The sequence below is a fragment of the Pseudorca crassidens genome, chromosome 12, assembly GCF_039906515.1.
Source record: "Pseudorca crassidens isolate mPseCra1 chromosome 12, mPseCra1.hap1, whole genome shotgun sequence".
Classification (NCBI taxonomy): Eukaryota; Metazoa; Chordata; class Mammalia; order Artiodactyla; family Delphinidae; genus Pseudorca; species Pseudorca crassidens.
In genome coordinates this window covers 75,361,424-75,376,802 of record NC_090307.1, presented here as the reverse complement: position 1 = coordinate 75,376,802, position 15,379 = coordinate 75,361,424, and the positions used below count along the sequence as shown (strand labels likewise).

General features: G+C 52.7%; 1 protein-coding gene across 1 annotated transcript; it reads left to right on the top strand.

The window, feature by feature from the left end:
• Positions 1–575: 575 nt before the first annotated feature.
• Positions 576–15,161, top strand: ACADS (acyl-CoA dehydrogenase short chain). The gene is made up of 10 exons (XM_067700557.1): positions 576–709; positions 1,353–1,516; positions 11,932–12,081; positions 12,326–12,437; positions 12,880–13,031; positions 13,309–13,479; positions 13,550–13,687; positions 13,854–13,949; positions 14,159–14,215; positions 14,362–15,161. Exons 1-10 carry the CDS (start codon positions 664–666, stop codon positions 14,512–14,514), a joined length of 1,239 nt encoding a protein of 412 aa, XP_067556658.1. The 5' UTR covers positions 576–663; the 3' UTR covers positions 14,515–15,161.
• The last annotated feature ends 218 nt before the right edge of the window (positions 15,162–15,379 follow it).

Here is a 15,379-nt window from a genome sequence, read left to right as displayed (position 1 = left end):
GCCACCCCACCTGCACAGCCTCCCAGCAACCCAACTCCCCATGTCTACATAATGAGCACCAGCGCAAGACAAGACCCTTGTCCCTCTTGGCGCTCAGACTTACAGGGGGCTTGATAAGATTTCAGATGCTACGTGCCAGGAATAAATAAAACAACGGGATGGAGAGTGTGTGGGGGGAAACACTGGCCTCCTGCGGTCACGGCAGGCCTCAGCGAGTGAAGGGAAGGAGAGTTCCAGCTGAGGGAACGGTGACTGCAAAGGTTTGGAGGCAGGAACCAGCTACAAGTATTAGAGAAAAGCTGCCCTGTGAGGCTACAGCAAGAGCATGGTGGGCGTGGGGCCGGGGAGGGAGGCGGGGGAAGGCCAGATAGGGCTTTTTAGGCCACGGAATTGGATTTTAGGAGAGATAGGGCCCCCCCCTCGAAGAGCTTTAGGATCGGCCTGAAACCGATTTCGGAGACTTCCCCAAACACCGGACAGTTTGATTTATCTCTTGGGAGGGAGGCGGGGCTCAGGAGGACCCGAGGCAGGCCCCGCCCCCGGAGAGCGAGCGCGCGCCGGCCCCGCCCCGCAGGCCCCGCCCCCCGCCCCGCGCCGGAACCCGCGCTCGCGGTCCGAGGTCGCCTGGAAGAAGCCCAGTGCCATTGCCGGTCTCCGTCCTCCATGGCCGCCACACTGCTCGCCCGGGCCTGCGGCCCCGTCCGCGGAGGTGAGTGCGCTCCGGCCCGGGGCGGGCCGGGCGGGCGTGGGACCCGGAGGCCGATTCTCGCCTTACGCAGACGGGCTGGCCGTGCCCCTCCGGCAACGCGCGGCCTTTGCTCCAGTTGGGCTGCTCCTTGCGCCTCCTTGGGGCCTGCCAGGCCCCGTGCTAAGTGCTACAGTCAGTATCTCATCCTCCCAGCCCAGGAGCTGAGTACTGCTGTCCTCCACATTTAGAGAAACCTGTGAAGTTAGGATCCTCGCCTAAGGTCACAGAGCTGTGCTCTTACTATTATTGGTGTTATACTGGTGATTGAGTGGGATTGTTGTACAAAGTGTTTAGCAAGCATAGTAAACATTCAGTGCTATTCCCAACAGCAGCGCTATCAACATTTTGGGCCTATAATTTTTTGTCATGGTATCTGTCCTATACAATGTTTAGCAGTATTCCTGGCCTCTACCCACTCCATACTACCCTTCGGTTGAGACAACCAAAAATGTCTCCAGACATTGCCAGATGTCCCTTGGGGGACAAAGTCATCCGTGGTGGAGAACCACCCAGTTAGTGGATCACTATTATTATTATTATTATTATTATTACTACGCAAGACCTCTTACGTTCCCCTTCCACTGACTACTCTTCTCATTGGCAGCTCTCCGGCCTCGGGACTGGCGTTGCTTACATACCATCTACCAGTCTGTGGAACTGCCCGAGACACACCAGATGCTTCGTCAGACATGCCGGGACTTTGCTGAGAAGGAGCTCTTTCCCATCGCGGCCCAGGTGGACAAGGAACATCGCTTCCCGGCGGCTCAGGTGAGAGTTTAAGAGTACAGGTACCATCAGCTCCAGGATGATTGGTGACAGTGACATCCAGAGGCACGGAGACTGCAATCAAGGAACCCTAAGTGGGGGGTGGGGGGTGGTCCTGGGACCCAGAATATGCCCTGGAGGTTTCCCTTGTCCAGAATGAGGCCTATAGCCAGGATGTAACTTCTGGAATAACAGTAATAATGGTGGATGGTTGATATGCTTACTACGTACTGGGCGTTGTGTTGATAGTAATAGTTAATGCTTATAAAATGCTGACCACGTGCTCGGCATTGTCCTAAGTTCCGATGGGTTAGCTCACCTGTTTCTTTTCATTTGGCCACACCACGTGGCATGCGGGATCTTAGCTCCCCGACCAGGGAGAGAACCTGCGCCCCCCTGCAGTGGAAGCTCGGATTCTTAACCGCTGGACCTCCAGAGAAGTCCCTAGCTTATCTGTTTCTTAAAACTGTCCTATGAGATGAAGGTGCCATTATTACATACCCTTTTGTACAGCTGATGAAACTCAGATTGATGAGAGGATTAAATGTGCCCAAGGTCATGGAGCTAATAAGTTACAGAGCTAAAGTTTGAACCCAAGTCTGTCTTCTGCCGGCTGCTGAGATCCCAGTCAGTCCCCTCCTCCCCGTGCCGTTGTATCACTCCATCTATAATGACAAGTTTGAGATGTTCCTGCTGTCTCCATCCCCTGGCTTGGCAAGATGTCTGGCACACAGTATACTCAATAGGTATTTGTTGAGTACATAACTTGTGAAAGAGCCAATCTGTCTGGCCTCTTCTCCACGCCTGTTTTCCAGTCTGAGGAATTCAGGAGTTGTGATCACCATTCACATGCCTCATAGGCTCTGGGGCCACTTTTCCAGCTTAGTGAATGTTGTGTGTTCACAGTGTATCGGGCACTGTGCCTGGACTGTGGGAATACCCAAGGAGCTCAAAGTGGGGTGGGCAAGTGGCATTCTGAGCACCAAAATTAGTTGGGCAACGTTTAGGTGTTAAGCATTGAAATCATGTCATCTCATTTAGTCCTGAGGGCATCCCCAGCTGCACGTCTAATCTCCATTTGGCTTCCTGGAATGCTTGCAAGGATTGTGGGAGATCACATATGTCAAGTTCATGGTGCCTGGTACTTGAAAACCAGAAGCTATTAATACTATTATTATTTTTATTACAGTTGAGAAAATTGAGGCACAGAGAGGTGAAGTGATTTTCCAAGGCATACTGTCTATGGACCAGTAGACCTGGTGTGATTGGCTCCAAAACCCTGCTCCATCCCCTAGCCACGTGCTTGTCCCAGAAGCCCAGCTGGGAAGCCCTGTTCTAATCGGGAATATTATCGTCAAGGGCCTAAACTACCCCTGTATCCTCCATACCGCCACACTCTGGTGCTGCCCTCAGAGCAGTTGTCCAAGACATGGCTGTATATTGGGGCTTTTCTGGCCAAATGACAGACCACTTGATTTATTTTTCCTATATTCCCTCAAATTATGATACTTATTATATTACAGACATAGACTTGCTTTGTGCAAGAAAACTGGCAGTAGAAACAGGCTTTCTACCAACCAACTCTTCACCAGTCCTCTGGCTTTGTAATCTCTTACTTGCTTTATAAGGCGGGGAAGGTTGCAGATTGATCCTGCCACTAAATAGTGGCAGAAATGGATGTGGAAGGAAGAGATCAAAAGCATCAGCTTCCTACCTTCTGACACATTCTGGCACCCGGAGGCTGCACAGTCCAGACTTGCTGATGCATGACCTAGCTCAGAGTAGTGATAGCATTTATTTGGTTTGATCTTGGACAGGTGTTTTCATATCTGTAATCTGGTTAGGTTATCAGGAGTCCTGCTATTATTTCCTTTGTCTAGAGGATGTAGGAGCAGTTGTAGGAATTGCCTGAGGTCTTAGAGCTTGGGGAGAAATAGATCTTCTGATCTTGCCCCTGCCCCACACAAACTGGACTCTGTCGTTTTGGTGGCTGATGGGATGCAGAGGTTGCTCAATGTTGCCCTTCGCTAAGGATTGAGGCCGGTTGGCTTTTTGCTTTTATCACTCTCTGTTATTGTGGGTAGTGCTCAGCTCCCCCCATTACAGAAGGGAATCCAGGGCTTAAACAGGCAGAAGGGTCAAAGCAGTAGACACAGGGATAATAGGGCAGGTTGCAAAATTAAAAATAATACCACTAGTGTTTTATTTTTTTTAATTTTTTTAACATCTTTATTAGAGTATAATTGCTTTACAATGGTGTGTTAGTTTCTGCTTTATAACAAAGTGAATCAGCTATACATAAACATATATCCCCATATCTCCTCCCTCTTGCGTCTCCCTTCCTCCCACCCTCCCTATCCCACCCCTCTAGGTGGACACAAAGCACCGAGCTGATCTCCCTGCGCTGTGTGTCCACTAGTGTTTTAAAATGACCATAGTAATAATAACAGGAGTAACTATCATTTGAGGGTTACTGTATTCCAGGTGCTTATCCATTAAATCTTCAACAAAACACCCTGAGGCAGTTACTTCATTGATCTCCAGTCTTCAGATGAGGAAACTGAAGCCAGGGGTTACATTTCTTGGTCAGCAGTCACACAGCTGGGATTGGAGGAGCCAGATGTAGACTCTGAGCTTCCCCCCGACCCCACCGGCCTACAGGAGATGCTTAGTTAGTGATATCTTTCTTTCTTTTTTTTTTCTTCTTTTAAAAAATTTATTTATTTACTTTGGCTGCACCGGGTCTTAGTTGCGGCATTCGGGATCTTTCAGTTGAGGCATGCATGCGGATCTAGTTCCCCGACCAGGGATCGACCTGGGCCCCTTGCATTGGGAGTGCGGAGTCTTACCCACTGGACCACCAGGGAAGTCCCTAGTTAGTGATTTCTAATATTTTTTTCCTGAAGAATTTGTTTCCCCCAAGAAAAGTGGGTTTACTGGGGAAGAGTCAAGGGGAGAATTGAGAGGTGGGCAGGCCACGAAGGAGGTGGAAAGCTAGTGCCAGTTTCTGCTCACGTGGCTTGTTTTGTAATCTAAGCGGAACTTTACTCTTTCTGTGTCCAAACCTAACCCCTGCCCCCGAGAAAAAAAAAAAAAGAAATAGTTATGAGTTTATAATGCTTTTATGTTATAAAGGGAAATAGGAAATAGAATGGTGTTTCCAAACCAGCTTTGGACTCCGGAACCTGGAAATGTATATGTGCATTTTTTTTTTTTTGTGGCCGCACTGAGCATCTTGTGGGAACTTAGTTCCCTGATCAGGGATGGAACCCGGGCCCCTGCAGTGGAAGCGTGGAGTCCTAACCACTGGGCTGCCAGGGAAGTCCCTACATGTGCATATTTATATGTATGAAACTGAACCCAGTTTCTTTTCCTTCACTCAGTGAATGTTTATTGAGTAACTTTTTAAAAAATTAATTTATTTTATTTTATTCTTGGCTGCGTTGTGTTTTCGTTGCTGTGTGCGGTCCTTTCTCTGCTTGCGGTGAGCAGGGGCCACTCTTCATTTGCTGTGCTCAAGCTTCTCATTGCAGTGGCTTCTTGTGGAGCACGGGCTCTAGGCGTGTGGGCTTCAGTACTTGTGGCACGTGGGCTTCAGTAGTTGTGGCACACAGGCTCAGTAGTTGTGGCTCGCGGGTTTCAGTAGTTGTGGCACACAGGCTTCAGTAGTTGTGGCACACGGGCTTCAGTAGTTGTGGCACGTGGGCTCAGTAGTTGTGGCTCACAGGCTCTAGAGCGCAGGCTCAGTAGTTGTGGTGCACGGGCTTAGTTGCTCCGTGGCGTGTGGGATCTTCCCGGACCAGGGCTCGAACCTGAGTCCCCTGCATCAGTAGGCGGACTCTTAACCACTGTGCTGCCAGGGAAGTCCCTTATTGAGTAACTTTAATATATCAGGTGCAAAACCTGCTTTTCGTCCTCTTGCCCTATCTCAGATGGTAGTTAACTGCATAGAAACCTCTCAAATCATAGTCCATTTTTCTTCTTCCTCATGTGCACAGACTTCTGTGAATTCCACCCTGGAAGTGTCCCCTGAATGGCACTGCCTCTCACCTCTCCCGGCAAGAATTCATCTCTCTGTGTTTCAGGAGTGTTCATTCATAATCCCTAATTCTCTGGGTGTGCTTGTCACGTGATGGTGTGTATCCTGTGTCAACAGTTATTTCCCACAGTTGCCTCTCTGAAGGCCCGTATTGGTCTTGTTCACGCCCCGACCTCCTCGCCCTCCGTAAGTGCTTGGCATTCAGCAGATGTTTGCTGAACTTTATGGACTTGAATTTTATGGTTAAGTCATCCTGAGTGTCCTTATTGTCCCAGCACTTAGCACACACTGACCCAGCGTGGGAACTGGGGAGGTGGCTCCCGTGGCCCCTTCCCCTTGAATAAAGCAACAAATTTTCAACAAGTTAGGGAATTTGATTCTCTAAAAGGAGTCTGGGACTTCCCTGGTGGGAAGTCCCAGACTCCCTGGGACTTTGTCCTGGGACAAATTTGATTTTTTAAACATGTGAGCTTTTAGAAGTGACTTAAAAGCACTATTTTTATATGAAGTGTCCTCTAAATGTGTCCCAAATATGAAGGCAGCAGGTGCTGAAGGCTCACTCTGCTAGGAAAGGGGTCCTTCTCTTTCTCACATTTTCTCTTGGGAGTTTGGAGACCACCAGGCTTGGCCCAGTCAGGGATGCAGGTCTGGACTCCTGGTTCACAGACACAAGGGGCCGAGAGTAACCACCGTGGGTAGCAGCTCTGAGGGGTTCCCCTTGAGGTCGCTCTGAAGGTCAGGCTGCTAGGGGAAAATATTAGGGAGCCTGGCAGCTGTTAGCCAGTTACCATCAACATGCTTAGATCAGGAATGATTTATACAACTGAACATGCGGTCTTTTTGTGTGTGTGTGCTGCTGCTTTTTGTTTTGTTTCTGATTTCTTTTTTTTAAAATATAAGTTTATTTATTTATTTATTCATTTTTGGCTGCATTGGGTCTTCGTTGCTGCATGCGGGCTTTCTCTAGTTGCGGCGAGTGGGGGCTACTCTTCGTTGCGGTGCACGGGCTTCTCATTGCGGTGGCTTCTCTTGTTGCGGAGCACGGGCCCTAGGCATGTGGGCTCAGTAGTTGTGGCTCACGGGCTCTAGAGTGCAGGCTCAGTAGTTGTGGTGCACGGGCTTAGTTGCTCTGCAGCATGTGGGATCTTCTTCCTGGACCAAGGCCCGAACTCGTGTCCCCTGCGCTGGCAGGTGGATTCTTAACCACTGCGCCACCAGGGAAGTCCCTGATTTCTTCTTCTTTTTGATTGTACTGTCTCTCCTCTCCACTGCCATTGTCTCCAATTTTTTTTTTTTTTTTTTTTTTTGTGGCCACACCGTGCGGCATGTGGGATTTTAGTTCCCCAACCAGGAATCCAACCTGTGGCCCCTGCAGTGGAAGCATGGAGTCTTAACCACTGGACTGCCAGGGAAGTCCATGTTTCCAATTTTTTTCTAGAATGTTCCTGCAGCTGGCCATGGCATATTGCCAGAAATCTCGAGATCCACTTCAGAATGAGAAGGGTTGGGGGAAATAGCATGCTAGTGAAGTTGCTTGGGTGCAGTCATTGTGAACTCCTACAGCTTTTTATTCAGACAGAGAGAACTGTCAGGAGAGTCAGAGGACAGTGGTGTGGTGTAGAGACGAGTGCCGGGAGTTCTGGCTTCCCCATCCAGGTGTCCCGGGACTGGCACCATCTGCACGTGAGCCCCCTTCCGTAACAGGAAAATGGGATAATCCTTGTCCTGCCTACACTCCATCTGGGAATTTTGGTTCCCGTTCTGTTTCTTGGGGTGAAATGGCGTCATGGTGTGATCGGCTGATCTGTCGTTTATCCCAGGGTTGTGTACTGGAGATAGAGGCTGAAGAGGGGGTGGGTCTTAGTGTCCAGGGAAGCTGGGTGGCGCGTGTAGGGTGAGACAATTGGGGCTTTTTTTTTTTAGCTCAGTCTCTCTTGCTGTTTGGCCAGAGAAAGCACTTCAGCGGGGTTCCTGTCCAGGCCTGAGCATGAATCTTGGGGACCCTGCGTATTTCTGGCACCTGGTAGAATACGACCCTGGCTCCTGACCCAGCACAGGCATTCCCCATAAAACACTATTCCACCCTGGAATAGGTTTGTTGCAGGCCCTAAGTGTGGGTTCAGAAGGGGCTCTGGGACTTCCCTGGCGGTCCAGTGGTTAAGACTCTGCGCTTCCAGTGCAGGGGCATGGGTTTGATCCCTGGTCAGGGGACGAAGATCCCACATTCTGTGCAGTGCAGCCAAAAACCAAAGAAAATTAAAAAAAAAAAGGGGGGGCTCTGTTCTGATGCCACGCTTGTGCTGGCACAGGGCTTAGTGAGTCGCCGGGTCGTGTTCAGAGACAACCCTGCCTAAACCACTGTCTACTTTCCACTCCCACCCCCTCCTTGATTCCCACCAGCTGCAATGATGCAGCTTTTCGAGCAGCATCACCCCCGCTGGCCCCAGGTGCGCGGTGACCACAGAATTTTTTTTAAGCGATTCTCGAAATGACACATCTCTGGGAGCTCTGAGTCCCACTTATCACTGTGTACTAGCTTCCCGTTGCTGTTGTAACAAATTACCACAGACTCAGTGGCTTAGAATAGTACACATTTAGTGTCTGACAGTTCCTGGAGGGCAGAAATCCAAAGTGGGTCTCTCTGGGCTTAAAATCAAGGTGTGGGCAGGCCTGCGTCCCTTCCAGTGGCTTCAGGGGAGAATCACTTCCTTGCCTTTCCCAGCGTCTAGTGGCCGCCTGCATTCCTTGGCTCATGACGCCCACCCCTCCAGCCAGCATCCCAGTCCCTCCAGCCTCTGCTTTCATTGTCCCATCTCCTTCTCTGCCCCTCCTGTCTCCGTCTTTCCCTTACAAGGACCCTGCGATGACATTAGCCCCCCTGGATCATCCAGGGAAGCCCCCCCACCTCACGATTCTTCTCTTAATCTCACCTGCAGAGTCCCTTTTGCCACGTGAGGAAACATATTCACAGGTCCCGGGGGTTAGGACGTGCTCGTCTTTGAGGGGCTGTCATTCTGCCTCCCACGCACTGGCCATCTCCTGCCCTGTGTTACACGGGAGACCCTGAGCACAGTCAGGCCCACCCCAAGCTTAGAGTCTTACAAGAGTTTCCCATGGGAACAACTCAAGGCAGAATCAAACAAGCAGTTTCGTGGAGGGACACAAATCATTATGGAAGTTCAGCAGATTCACCAGTGCCCCTCCTCCCAGACATCACTGTCAAGACAAGAACTTATCAGTCACTTAATGATAATAAATGCCATTCACTTGCTCATCATTGCTAATTCTTAGAGAACTGCCCATCAAAACTACAATGAGGTACCACCTCACACCGGTCAGAATGGCCATCATTAAGAAGTCTATGAATAATAAGTGCGTATGGAGAAAAGGGAACCCTCCTACACTGTTGGTGGGAATGTAAATTGGTGAAGTCACTATGGAGAACAGTATGGAGGTTCCTTAAAAAACTAAAAATAGAGCTACCATGTGATCCAACAATCCCACTCCTGGGCATATACCCAGACAAAACTATAATTTGAAAAGATACATGTAGCTCTGTGTTCATAGCAGCACTATTTACAATAGCCAAGACATGGAAACAACCTAAATGTCCATCGACCAATGAATAGATAAAGAAGATGTGGTACATATATACAATGGAATACTACTCAGCCATTAAAAAGAATGAAATAATGCCGTTTGCAGCAACATGGATGGACCTAGAGATTATCATACTAAGCGAAGTAAGTCAGAGGAAGACAAATACCATGTGATATCACTTATATGTGGAATCTAAAATACAACACACGTGGGGCTTCCCTGGTGGCGCAGTGGTTGAGAGTCCGCCTGCCGATGCAGGGGACACGGGTTTGTGCCCCGGTCCGGGAAGATCCCACATGCCGTGGAGCGGCTGGGCCCGTAAGCCATGGCCACTGAGCCTGCACGTCCGGAGCCTGTGCTCCGCGACGGGAGAGGCCGCAGCAGTGAGAGGCCCGCGTACCGCAAAACAAAAAACAAAAAACAACACACATGAAGCCATCTACAAAACAGAAATAGACTCACAGACATAGAGAACAGACTTGTGGTTGCCAAGGGGAGGGAAGGATTGGGAGTTTGGAATTAGTATATCCAAACTATTATATATAGGATGGATAAACAATAAGGTCCTATTGTATAGCACAGGGAACTATATTCAACATCCTGTGATAAACCATAATGGAAAAGAATGTGAAAAAGACTATATAGATGTATAACGGAGTCACTTTGCTGTATAGCAGAAATTAACACAACATTGTAAATCAGCTATACTTCAATAAAATTTTTTAAACAGTGCCATTCACTGATCACTCACCTCGTGCCAGGTACTGGGCTCAGCATTTTATATATATATTGTCTCAGTTAGTCCTTAAAACAGTTCTATGAAGTAAGTACTGTTTGGGGAAGGGGGGAATCAAACTTATAATCACAGAAGTAATGTTAATTATAGACAAATGAGAAAATATGGCAGACATTCTTACTGATTTGCTTCATTGAAGTCAGCATAGTCTAAGAACACGGTTACAGGATACAAATGACAAAATGATTTTCTTTTTATGAATTTATTTATATTTTATTTTTGGGCACGTTGTTCCCTCATTGCTGCACGCAGGCTTTCTCTAGTTGCGGTGAGCGGGGGCTACTTTTCGTTGCGGTGTGCAGGCTTCTCATTGTGGTGGCTTCTCTTGTTGTGGAGCACGGGCTCTAGGCGTGTGGGCTTCAGTAGTTGCAGCACGTGGGCTCAGTAGTTGTGGCTCGTGGGCTTCAGAGCACAGGCTCAGTAGTTGTGGTGCACGGGCTTAGTTGCTCCGTGGCATGTGGGATCTTCCTGGACTAGGGATTGAACCCGTGTCCCCTGCATTGGCAGGTGGATTCTTTTTTTTTCTTTTTTATAAATTTATTTATTTTTGGCTATGTTGGGTCTTCGTTGCTGTGCGCGGGCTTTCTCTGATTGTGGCGAGCGGGGGCTACTCTTCGTTGTGGTTCTCGGGCTTCTCATTGTGGTGGCTTCTCTTGTTATGGAGCACAGGCTCTAGGCACGCGGACTTCAGTAGTTGCAGCACGTGGGCTCAGTAGTTGTGGCTTGTGGGCTCTAGAGCGCAGGCTCAGGAGTTGTGGCACACTGGGCTTAGTTGCTCCGCAGCATGTGGGATCTTCCCGGACCAGGGCTCGAACCCATGTGCCCTGCATTGGCAGGTGGATTCTTAACCACTGCGCCACCAGGGAAGTCCTAAAATGATTTTCTAATGAAAAGCAACGGTCCCTCTTCTACCCCAGCCTGCTCCGTAGAGGCCATTGGTTTTAGTTGTTTCTTCTCAAAGCTACGCAGGTTCTGTTGTGGTCCCTGTTTCCCAGGTGGGGAGCAGGCTGACAGAGGGTAAGGAATCTGTCCTAGGAACCTGCTGAAGGGTCTGAGCTGGTTGAGGTCCTGGAGTCAGTGCTGGGTTTCAGTCCCAGCCCCACCACTTACAAGCTCCGCCCCGAACTGGTTGCTTCACCTCCCTGAGCTCCGGTTTCCTCACCTGTGACATAAGGTTGACTCAGCATTGTCCTCACAGAGCTTCGGCGAGACTCGAATTGAAGAGTACACATAAAGCATTTTTCAGTGTTGGGCATTGATAATTAACGATGACCACCACTGGTATTCCAAGTCAAAAATTCCAAGCTTCTTCCCCTTTATTCATTCTTTCACTGGCATTGGAATATAGCAGTGGACAAAACTGCACTGTCTCTGCCCTCGTGGTCACAGAGAGAGACCTTAATCAGAACAAGCACGTGAATAGGTGTGAAATTACAGCTGCGCAAGCACCACTAAGGAGAGGCACAGATGCTGCAGGAGCGTGTGATTAAAGGATTTGACTCAGTGAGGTCAGAGATGGCCATGCAGCAGAAGCGATGCTTGAGCTGAGCCCCAAGGACGGGAGGAGATAATAACTAGTTGATAAAGGGTATCACTGGCAGGAAACAGCATGTGCAAAGGCCCTGTGGTGGGGAGGAGAAGTGTGGTACGTGTGAGGGACTGAAAGAAGGTCTGTGTGGCACTGTGCTGCCCTGCTCTGCTCCCTACCTCAGAGGCCCCTAAAGCCTTCTTGTGCCTTCTGCTTGCTCACTGGTTGTGTCTGTAGACACAGGGTAGAGTTGGGGCGGAATGTGGGGACAGGACGGCTTCAATGAATGGTGCTGTCTTGCAGACTCAGCCTCGGGGGTCCTGGGGTAGGTGGATGTGGCCATGTGACCTGAGTTTCTGCAGGCACTGGCTCAGGGGCAGGAGGGTTGGGGGTGGAGAGGGTGGGCACCGTCCCCTGGCAGCTGCCCTTGCCATGACATCCTTCCCTGGGGCCAGGTGAAGAAGATGGGTGAGCTGGGGCTCATGGCCATGGATGTGCCCGAGGAGTTTGGCGGTGCCGGCCTCGATTACCTGGCCTACGCCATTGCCATGGAGGAGATCAGCCGGGGCTGCGCCTCCACTGGAGTCATCATGAGCGTCAACAACGTGAGTCTCGCGCCTGGGCCCTGGATACACCGGTGGAGGGGAAGCTCCTGTGGGTGGGGGGCAGGCCCTCTGCCACACAGCCCCACATCCGGGGCACAGCCCGACCTTGGCTCCCTGCCCCTGACCACTTCTGGACCTGGTCCCTTGTGTGGGCCTCTGGAGAGAGGAGGCCTGGGGGTGGGTACGCGGGCGGGCAGGTGTTCTGGGCTGGAAGGCCTCCGACCGCTCTGCACTGTCCCCCCAGTCCCTCTACTTGGGGCCTATCCTGAAGTTTGGCTCCAAGGAGCAGAAGAAGCAGTGGGTCACTCCTTTCACCAGTGGTGACAAAATTGGCTGCTTTGCCCTCAGTGAACCAGGTATCACCGTGGGACAGTGGTCTGCCCCTGTCCCCTCCCCTCAGAATCGGGGTGACTCAGGCTGGGGCCGGTGCTGAGCTGGGTCAGCTGCTCGTTGCCTCCTGGGGCAGGAGGGCAGGAGTGAGGGCCTGGGGTGGAGCTCTGGCTGCTGGGATCGCCACAGAGCCCGAGCTCGCCTCGGCTGAGCTGGGAGGGAGGGACTTGGGCCCTGGGGTCCCTTTGGCTTGAAGACACCCAGCTGTCACATCCCCCCCCATCCCCCCACCCCGAGAGCTGTGGGAGCCGGTGCGGCCCTCGAGCCTTCTCTCAGGAGCCAGACCCTGATCCCTTGGACCCGGGTCTGGCTCACCAGCCAGGGGTGAGGCTGGGTTCCGGGTGAGTTGGTGGCGGTGCCCTCGGAGGGCGGAGGCGCCGGTGGACTCTGAGTCTGCGTGTGGGGCAGGGAACGGCAGCGACGCGGGGGCCGCCGCCACCACTGCCTGGGCAGACGGTGACTCGTGGGTCCTGAGTGGCACCAAAGCCTGGATCACCAACTCCTGGGAGGCCTCGGCCGCCGTGGTCTTCGCCAGCACGGACAGGTCCTTGCAGAACAAGGTGGGGACCCCAGAGAGAGGGTCAGTGAGACGTTCAGAGTTTCTAGATCCAAACCTCCTCGGTCCGATGGAGCTGTTCTTGCTCTGGGGCACGTGCCGCTGTCCCTGTCCCTCTCCCTCCCCGGGCGGCGCCTTCCCCAGAGGAGCCGGCAGAGGGCGGCACCGCGAGGTTCTGAGGGAGGTGGAGGGAAGGGACAGGAGCTGGTGGCTGTGGTGGTTTGTGTGAGGGGCGTGGCCTCGAGCAGGTGAAAAAGTCACTGGGCGCATCTGGCCTCCAGGGCATCAGTGCCTTCCTGGTTCCCATGCCAACGCCTGGGCTCACGCTAGGGAAGAAGGAAGACAAGCTGGGCATCCGGGCCTCATCTACTGCCAACCTCATCTTCGAGGACTGTCGCATCCCCAAGGACAACCTGCTGGGGGAACCGGGGATGGGCTTCAAGATTGCCATGGTGAGCCCAGCTGCGGGGGCGGGGGCCCTGGGGCCCTGCTGGCCGGCCACTGACAGGGCGGTCCTCACAGCAAACCCTGGACATGGGCCGCATCGGCATCGCCTCCCAGGCCCTGGGCATCGCCCAGGCTGCCCTCGACTGTGCTGTGAACTACGCCGAGAACCGCACGGCCTTCGGGGCGCCCCTCACCAAGCTGCAGGTCATCCAGGTAACGAGGCACGGTGCCGCGGAGGGAGAGAGTTTTGGCCTTTCCGCTCTGCCTCCCAGATGGCTTTCACCTGCTCCCGTGTCCTCTGCCCTCCTCCCTCCTGTCTTGCAGGGAGAGGGGAGGGAGGGCAAACACCGACTGCCGGGGTGGGACTGGGTTGTTGCAGTTCAAGTTGGCGGACATGGCCCTGGCCCTGGAGAGTGCCCGGCTGCTGACCTGGCGCGCTGCGGTGCTGAAGGATAACAAGAGGCCTTTCATCAAGGTGCCCGTGGGGCTGGGGTCTCCCTGGGCACGGCCCAGAGCTTTGGTGGTGGAGGGACTGAGGGAAACATCTGGGCGGGGTCCTGGTTCCTTGGGCCCGTGGGTTTATTGCTACAAGGGGTGGCTCCCCCAGGCCCACCCTGCTGAGGGCCATGTGCTGGGCGCTCCGCCCAAGGTCGAGTTTCTGACGCCACCATCCCCTGTGGTTAGGAGGCCGCAATGGCCAAGCTGGCTGCATCGGAGGCCGCAACTGCCATCACCCACCAGGTGAGTGCCCCCGGTGCCTGGGCGAGGGAGGTCCCAAGGGTTGAGTAGCAGTGAGTGTGCTGGCTGCCCCTCCCCCGGCTGATCCTGTCCTGTTTTTCCCCTCGAGTGGGGGTCTTCTCCTCCTGAGCCCCTCCTTTCCGCCTTAGGCCATGCAGATCCTGGGTGGCATGGGCTACGTGACAGAGATGCCAGCCGAGCGGCACTACCGTGATGCTCGCATCACTGAGATTTATGAAGGCACCAGTGAGATACAGAGGCTGGTGATCGCCGGGCACCTGCTCAGGAGCTACCGGAGCTGAACCCGACAGTGCCCGCGGGGATCTGGGCTGGCCTGAGGACCAGGGGAAAGTGGGCAGGAGCCACGTGGCCTTCCCCCTGACTCCCTGTCAAGGCCTGTGGGGCAGAACGGCGGGGGCCACGCCTCCTCTTGCCAGGGTCCCCAGACCCAGTCTTCTGGGTGGACCTGCCGCCCTCAGCTCTATCTGCCCCAGACTGAGCTGCCTGGGAGAAAGGAAGAGCCGGGCTGTGGTCTGAGGATGCCCGTCCTCAGCTCAGGTTCTTGGCTTTGTTCCCTCTCCACCACCGACTGTGCCTTATTCTCTTCATCTGGAGGCTGGGCCGTGGGAAGGGAGAAATTACCACTTGGGGACTCCCCAGTTCTCTTCTGTGGGCCCTGGCGCTTAGCGTGAGACCCAGCGTCTCCTCTTTCCTCTGAGGTCAGGAGTCTGGAGGAGTGGGGTGCGGTGGGGGCCCGGAATGACCAGGCCTCGAAGCAGAAGTGTTCTCTCAGGCCCTGTAGCCTCGGGGCTGGGTCATTGTGGAAGCTGCCCTGCATCCCATTAACCTGTTCTTTGTAAAGTGTAAATGAGTGCAGGTGGGTGGTCTGATTCGTGCTGTGGGATGATCACCTGTGGGAACTAAGTAATAAAGCATACCTGTCCCCTGACCCTCATGTCCTTGCTTGGGTGCTGCTGGGGAGGGAAAGATGGTCCTTTAATCTGCTTTCCTGCAAACCCCCCCCTCTGTGTGAGTGAGTGAGTGAGTGAGTGAGAGAGAGAGAGAGAGAGAGAGAGAGAGAGAGAGAGAGAGAGAGAGTGTGTGTGTGTGTGTGTGTGTGTGTGTGTGTGTGTGTGCGCGCGCGTGTGTGCGTGCTTATGTGAAGCC